Below are 8,347 nucleotides of genomic sequence, written 5' to 3'. Positions count from 1 at the left end.
AAATATCCTCGGGTGAGAATTAACAAAAAAATAATAATGCAAGAGATGCAAAATCCACACACATGTGGCTGTGTCAGACTAGGCCTTCCTCACCCAATGCTGTATGATGTCTCCTGAGGAAGATAATTCCATGGGAATTTAAGGCAAAAAATTGCCTCTTAGGATTACAAAGCTATTGATACATAAATGACATAAGAGAGTCACTTAAAGTAATTAAAGCAGGAGCCTAGCAGGACTACTACTTGGAAATGTTTTGTTAAAAGGGAAAGTAATTGTAGGTGCTCAAAAGCATTAAAATTTTATGTCGTGTAAAGATACTCTAGGCTTTGTCTTGATATTCCTGATTAATGGGGAAATCACCAACATATTACTCTATTTCAGCTCCTAGAATCAAGGATTTATCAATGCTGGGTGGGAGCTTAAAGACAGATCACTCAGTTCAAACCCATCATTTCAGCAAAGAAAACAAAGGCCCAAAGAGTTTAATTGAGTTGGCAAAGTAAAAGTAACTAGTTCAGGACAGAACAGAACTTGAACCCAGAGCTTCTAACTCCAAGGCCAATTCTATTAGTTTTCTGGGGAATTTTCTATTTGAACTAGAGGCCCGGTGCACAAAATTTGTGCGCGGGGGTGGGGGGGGTCCCCTCAGCCCGGCCTGCACCCTCTCGCAATCTGGGACCCCTCAGGGGATGTCCGACTGCCAGTTTAGGCCCAACACCGCAATCTGGGACTGCTGGCACCTAACCACTTGCCTGCCTGCCTGCCTGATCACCCCTAACCATTCACCTGCCTGCCTGCCTGATCACCCCTAACTGCCTCTGCCTTGGCCCCCGCTACCACAGCTTCGTCCAGAAGGATGTCCAGAATGACATCCGGAAGGTCATTCAGCTGTCTGGTCTAATTAGCAATTACGCTTTTATTATTATAGATAACCCTGACATTTACAGTCAAGTTGCTTTGTGCTGCTTGCTAGTATTCAGAAAAAGGGATTGAATTGCTAATCTTTTTTTTTTTTTCTTTAACACAGAAAGTCCCTTTACAGAATCCTCCTATTAAGTGGGCTGAAGGACATAAGGGAGTATTTAATATTGAAGTGCAAGCTGTTTCCTCTGTTCACACCCAGGTAAGGAACACTGAGGTCCACTTCACCTCAGAGCCAGGAGGCCAATAGTGACGATGGGGGCGCAGCAGAGAACCTTCTAAGGACAGCCCAGTAACCGACCAATGAAAATCATTGTGCACAAATAAAACAAAAATAACCTTTAGTTCTTTATGGGGACTTTCCAAGCCTGTTCAGGTTTAATTTTCATTTGAATGGAAAGCCCTTATCAAAAGGTTGAGCACCTAAATGAAGGAACCCAGTCCCTGCACCGTTGGCTGAGAAATTATGTGGAGAGACTCCATTTGAAGTCTCTATCTCATTCCCCTCTGCGATTCTGCCACTTCACCAGCCTTTCTCCCACTTCTACATTCCCTCCTTTTTGTGCCACTGTTAGAGTTTTGCACCCGTGTAGACCCATTTTGGGCTGTGTGTGCTCACCTGGTGTGCTTGCTTCTGCTTACAGAATATGTCAGAGTCCAAATTATTTTCTTCTTCAGTTAGTAGTTAATGGAGAGGGTCTATTTTGTGCACACCACTCTACAAAGCGGTTCATAACCTTGGTCTGAAACATCCATGTCTTAGAACTTGTGGTCTAAGACCTGGGATAAAGGGCTCTGCCTACGAGGAGCCATTTGATTGTGTTTATGAATTCACTGGTGAGCCTGGATGGGATAAGACCCTGAGGCCTGCTGTCTGCCTTCCCAGGACAACCACCTGGAGAAGTTCTTCACTCTCTGCCACTCCTTGGAGAGCCAGGTGACCTTCCCCATCCGCGTGCTGGACCAGAAGATCAGTGAGACGACGCTGGAGCATGAGCTGAAGCTCAGCATCATCTGGCTCAACTCCTCCCGCCTGGAGCCCCTCGTGCTCTTCCTGCACCTGGTGCTGGACAAGCTCTTCCAGCTGTCCGTGCAGCCCATGGTCATCGCCGGCCAGACAGGTAGGAGGCTGGGAGGAGGCGGGAAGAGGCAGGCAGTGCCTTGTGTTAGGAGACACGATTTTCCAGAAATCCTGGGAGCAGGGAAAGTGTGATCTTCTTTTCTGTTGATGCTGTGAGTCCAAGGCAGGCCAGGTCCAGTGCTATTTCTTACTCTCCCTGGATGTTAAAAAAAGAAATTAAGATTGGATGCTTAAAATCATAGTTTTTAAAATAAATTTTTAAAACTATTAGAAGTAGTCTTTCAAATTCCATTCCTTGTAGTGGATAGAATTCTTGTACTTCTAAGATATTTTTGTTTTCTGGACCAACAGGGAAATAAAATATCTCAAAAGAATAAGATAATTCATATTAAGTAGAAGGAAAGGAATTCTAAATTGAAATGCAATGTGATCATGTTTTATATTGATCCCCTTAGCCCCTGGCAACCACTCATCTATTGGCTGACTGATAGTGTATTTTAAATGCTTGCTTTTAACAAGTGAACATTAAATACAATGTGTAAAACTTCCATTGGAAATAATGTCATGTAAGACGTGGGTCCCATGGTTCTCCTGACTCCTGCTGGGGCAGATTGGCTGGTGTAGGGCATTTTTGTCTGACACTGTTTTTGGCTGGGCTTATGTTATGCCATGCTAGCGAGTCCAGTGGATGTCTTTTAGGCATCATCAGTGTTCCCAGTACTGTGCTAGCAGTTGTAGGCTTCGCAATAATCGAGAGCATAGCTGACCTGAGAGGATTTACAATAAATACAGTGAAGAGCAGCAGCATAGGACAAGAATCCTCGAAAGGACACGGCTAAAAATACTGGGGGGAGAGGAGGCGCTAGAACATCCACCTGGGAGGATGTTGGAGGCTCTAGGAAGAAGGTGTTTGCGATGACCTTGAGGGAGGTGTAGAGAGAAAGCAGCCCAAATGGAGACAGTGAGAGAAAGTGGCAAAAGCAGAGACTCAGAAAAGCACGGGAGTGCGAGGAAAGAAGGAAATAGCACAGTTGGGCTATGGAATCTGAGTAAATTGATTGGGGGGAGCGGGGGTACTTGCTGAACTCTTAGACCAGGGAAGAGCATGTCTTCTTAACCCCTTGTTTGCACTGTATCCTGGGGTGTGTCTTTTGTGGTTCCACAGATAAGACATCCTGTGTTGTAGGCTACATTTCAGACGTGCAGCTGACACTTCTCCAGCGAGATTCCTGCAGAGCAGTGACCTCTCCCCTCCCTGGATTTCTTTCTATGCCCCCACCTACGTGGCACACTGCTTTGCATGTTTCAGCTATTTAATACAGACTTGTGTGTTAGATAAAAATATTCATTCACACGTCTTCTCCTTAGCAAGTTGCTGCCTTGTCATGGGGACAGCAGGTTGTTGGGACAGGCAGAATAAGTACAGGTGTTTCGACAACCCTTTATTCATCAGACCTGTTGTCAGACACAATGAAAGACACTTGAGAGACAAGAAAGTATGAGAAATGCACTTTGCCCTGGAAGGGCTTCCAGCCTGCTCAGAAAGACAGGACTTACCACCAGAAATAGCCAACGCATGTTGGGACTTGGTGTCACTGAAGCCCTGTACTGAGTGGAACCAAAGGCTTTGTGGAGGAGATAGGATTGTGATGAGCATTGAAAGGTTGGTATGATTTTGTGAGTGGGAAGAGGGCTTTCTAGGTGAGGACAACAGTATCAGCAAAGTCGCAGAGATGAGAAAGAGCAGACATGTGATGGAGATAGTACAACCAGTGCCTCGTTTTAAGAGAAGTGGAGGTTGAGGGTCCAAAGTTGGGTAAGTAAGGTGGAGCCGAACTGTGGAGGCTGGAGCTCCAGAACAAGACAGTGGATGTGCTAAATAAGTCCTTTGTAAAGGTCCATTGTAGGGAATCGCCTCAATACACACATTTTTAGAGCAATCTGTACACCAAGATGCAACAGTGCCTCTCAGACCACAGGGTGCATGAGAATCCCGGGGCATCCTGTGAAAATGCAGAAGCTGACACTTCTCCAGCGAGATTCCTGCAGAGCAGTGACCTCTCCCCTCCCTGGATTTCTTTCTATGCCCCCACCTACGTGGCACACTGCTTTGCATGTTTCAGCTATTTAATACAGACTTGTGTGTTAGATAAAAATATTCATTCACACGTCTTCTCCTTAGCAAGTTGCTGCCTTGTCATGGGGACAGCAGGGTGTTGGGGCAGGCAGAATAAGTAGAGGTGTTTAGACAAGAAGCCTTTATTCAGACCTGTTGTTGTCAGACACAATGAAAGGCATATTGAGAGACAAGAAAGTATGAGAAATGCACTTTGCCCTGGAAGGGCTTCCAGCCTGCTCAGAAAGACAGGACTTATCACCAGAAATAGCCAAGTAAGGTAGAGCCGAACAGTGGAGGCTGGAGTTCCAGAACAAGACAGTGGATGTGCTAAATCAATCCTTTGTAAAGGTCCATTGTAGGGAATCACCTCAATACACACATTTTTAGAGCAATCTGTACACCAAGATGCAACAGTGCCTCTCAGACCACAGGGTGCATGAGAATCCCGGGGCATCCTGTGAAAATGCAGATTCTGACTTAGCGAGTCTGTGGAGGGGCCTGAGATTCTCCATTTCTAGCAGGCTCCTGGGTGACGCTGACCATGTCAGTGCAGACCCCGCTGAGTAGCTCCAGTTCACATCATGGTTTAGAAAGGGAGGTTGTCTGGATAGTCTCATGGCTTTGTCATGAAAAAGCGCAGTGCTGGTGGGAGGGCGAGAATGAGGGAGGAAGCGTGACGCTGTTGGCAGCATGCAGAGCCAGCAGGCCATCCTCCTGACCGCCTAGCTCTCTAGGCTGGTGGTCAGGCTCCCTGTCACTGCCCTGGAGAACACTTTACTTTGGGTTCATTAAGGACCGACTGTGAGGCTGCCCATTTTTATCTTGGTTCCTCAGCCAACTTCTCCCAGTTTGCCTTTGAGTCCGTGGTGGCCATCGCCAACAGTCTGCACAACAGCAAGGACCTGAGCAAAGACCAGCATGGGAGGAACTGCCTGCTGGCCTCCTACGTGCACTACGTCTTCCGCCTGCCCGAGCTGCAGAAGGACCTGCCCAAGTCAGGTAGCATGGCCTCGAGGGTGGAGTCTGGTGGCCGGGGACCCTCACCCCCACTCCACTGCCACGTCATTCAAATAAAATAAAAAGCATGACCATTACATTTTATTTTACAGAATGACACAAATATGACATGAATACTAAAATTAAGAGTTTATTTCTAGATTTTCCTCTTGCTTTCTTCCTGCCTCCATCCTTCTTTATATACTCTAAGCACTTACTTTCTCTGCCTGTTTGATAATCCCTCACTGGTCTTTACCCAGGGGGTAACTTTGGATTCAGTTAGGATCTCTTTTGTAAAATATGGAGAAATGACAACAGACGCCTAGGAGTCTAGAAAATTAATGATAAGGAGAATAATATATATTTGATAGTCGTGATAAGCAGTGTTTCCTAGATTTGTCATTATGAAAAATTAAATCTTTTCTCATATTTCTCTCTCTAGCCTTTTGAAATAATAATATTTCATTTCTCCATTCTTTATTATTTACATAGGTAATACTCAAACAGACCTGGTCAGCATGATAACCAACAAGTTCACAAAGTCCTAGGCCCCAGCAAAGAAACTGGGCCTTCTCATTAGTCCACCCAGCCTTATTTCAAGTAAACTTGCCATTTCAATTGAGTTTTTTAAAATACTGGTCTATGTCATAGACCAGTGATGGCGAACCTTTTGAGCTTGGCGTGTCAGTGTCAGCATTTTGGAAAACCCTAACTTAACTCTGGTGCCGTGTCACATATAGAAATTTTTTGATATTTGCAACCATAGTAAAACAAAGACTTATATTTTTGATATTTATTTTATATATTTAAATGCCATTTAACAAAGAAAAATCAACCAAAAAAATGAGTTTGCCTGTCACCTCTGACACGCGTGTCATAGGTTTGCCATCACTGTCATAGACTCACATAATCACTTTTGAAGACAAGTAAATACTGACAGGTGAAAAACATCGAAATATAGTATACACTTATCCTCCTAAGGTTCAGATGATTCCTGGGATCCTGAAATCATAGAAAACTTTACTTACAAAGTTGCCATCGTTTAAATATTAATAAACAAATACATACATCCATGTTTCCAGCTTATATTGAGAAATCAGAAGCTCCATCAACCGGGAGGGCAGGCTCTCCGTGGCAATAACAGGCAGGAGCTGAGTAGCAGCCCCTGACTTGGGATGAGGCCCGTGTTTCCAGTCTACCACAGTTCTCACCACTCCCTACTGCCTTACATCCTATCTACTTACCCCCAAATCATTGTCTTCCCTAAGGCATTTGATAATAAGACCCTAATTCTAAGGCCTAATCTAGAAGGTTTTCATTCCACTATCTACCCCATCCCTCTTCAGTTCCTTCTAAAGTCCAGGAAGTGACTCTGACCCACTTTCTATTGACATGTCTGTACCTGATGGGATGCAGGTGGCCCCACTGCTCTCGCGGACCCTCGCTACCACACGTATGGACGCACTTCTGCAGCTGCGGTGAGCTCGAAGCTGCTGCAGGCCCGGGTGATGAGCAGCAGTAACCCGGACCTCACCGGGACACACTCTGCCGCTGACGAGGAAGTGAAGAACATCATGTCCTCAAAGGTAGGGGAGAGGCCAAACCCTGGAGAGTGATGCGGGCTTTCTGTTTTTAACTAACACTTGGAGAAACAACACAACATCAGCCAGGACGGCTGCCCACGGTGTTGGTCAAATGCTTTCCTACTCCGAGTAGTAATTGTCTTTTCTTTTGAAGTGATTTCGGCCATTCAGAAGGGTGCAGGGGCATTTGAGGATCTGCTCAGTTCACTCTGGCGGGACGTTTTTAGGGCATTGCTGGTTTAGCCACAAGGAGTCAAGAATATCATGAATCTTATTTTCAAGGAAAAAAAAATTAGCTCTATTTTTGATACCTAGAAAGGTTGTTTTTTATTTTGTTTTGTTCTTTTATATTTACCTTTTGCATTCATTAACATCTATAGCTTCATTATCCCATATACTAATCCCAAAGAGCAAAGCCACATTTTATAGAGAAATAAAAACTGAGAAGTTTGGTGACCTGCCCTGTTGCTTTTTCTTGATAACGTTTTTTATTATTTTAGAACAGTTTTAGATTTATAGAATTATTGTGAGTACAGTACAGAAAGTTTCTGTATACCACATACCCAGTTTCCCTGCACATTATAATGGTACATTTGTCACAATTACTGAACCAACATTGATATGTTATTATTAGTAATTTTCTCAGATTTTCCCTAATGTCCTTTCTCTGTCCAGGGTCCCGTCCAGGGCACCACATTATATTTTGTACTCATGTCTCTTTAGGCTCCCGCTGGCTGTGATAGTTTCTTAGGCTTTCCTTGAGGTATTTTGTAGAATGTCTCTCATTTGAAATTTTTAAAAGTTGTGATATAATTTACATACCATAAAATTCACCCTTTTAAAGTATATAATTCAGTGGTTTTTTTTTAATTTGTTTGTTTGTTTTCACAAAGCAACCATGAATTCTTAGTCTGAATTTTATTTCCAGTTATCTGTGGCCTCCAAGTGGCTAAGCTTTTAGAGTAGGATCATTTCCCCTAAGGACGATAAATCAAACTCTCTAGGTTTCGGCACAATTTTCCTTACAAAATCCACCCATTTGAGACAGTATGTTTTGATAAAGGGAATCTGGACGCCAGGGTTGGGTCGACTCTGACACCAGCTAGCCTTGTGGTGATAGGCAAGTCAGTGCCTGCCCTGGGCCTTATTGTCCTCATCTCTGTGGAGGTTTTGAACCCTGGCTGAACTTAAGAATCCTCTATGCATCTTTTAAAAACGCTGGATCCGCCCTGGTTGGTGTGGCTCAGTTGGTTGGGCGTCGTTGATGCACCAAAAGTTTGCTGGTTACGATTACTGGTCAGGGCACATGCCCAGGTTTCGGGCTTGATCCTTGGTAGAGGTGTGCTGGCGGTAACCAAGCCAATTGATGTTCAGCTCTCTCATAGATGTTTATCTCTGTCCCTCTTCCTTCCTCTCTCTCAAAAAAATCTTAAAATAAAAAACACTGGATCCACCCCCAGAGTTTCTGGTAGGATATAGGTGTACCATAGGTGATATTCTACCCTTTTTTACTTACAAAAAAACCCAGGGAGATGTTGAAGCTGGCTCATATCAGTTTTTAAGAGCTGATTGTTAAATTTTTAGGATTTTTTAAAAAATATATTTTATTGATTTTTTACAGAGAGGAAGGGAGAGGGATAGAGAGTT

At 44.0% G+C, this 8,347-nt stretch overlaps 1 protein-coding gene across 1 annotated transcript in view; it reads left to right on the top strand.

Annotated features, from left to right (window-relative positions):
- Positions 1–973: 973 nt before the first annotated feature.
- DOCK8 (dedicator of cytokinesis 8) overlaps positions 974–8,347 on the top strand; it is a gene marked incomplete at its 5' end in the record, with an annotated part of 68,564 nt that continues 61,190 nt past the window's right edge. The window contains 4 exons of the mRNA XM_014546322.1: positions 974–1,123; positions 1,808–2,042; positions 4,956–5,120; positions 6,534–6,703. Of these exons, the coding sequence (XP_014401808.1) occupies positions 974–1,123; positions 1,808–2,042; positions 4,956–5,120; positions 6,534–6,703 (720 nt within the window). The remainder of the gene's footprint in view (positions 1,124–1,807; positions 2,043–4,955; positions 5,121–6,533; positions 6,704–8,347) is intronic.

This window comes from Myotis brandtii, unplaced genomic scaffold (genome assembly GCF_000412655.1).
Source record: "Myotis brandtii unplaced genomic scaffold, ASM41265v1 scaffold44, whole genome shotgun sequence".
NCBI classification, from domain to species: domain Eukaryota; kingdom Metazoa; phylum Chordata; class Mammalia; order Chiroptera; family Vespertilionidae; genus Myotis; species Myotis brandtii.
This window is presented reverse-complemented; position numbering and strand designations above follow the sequence as displayed.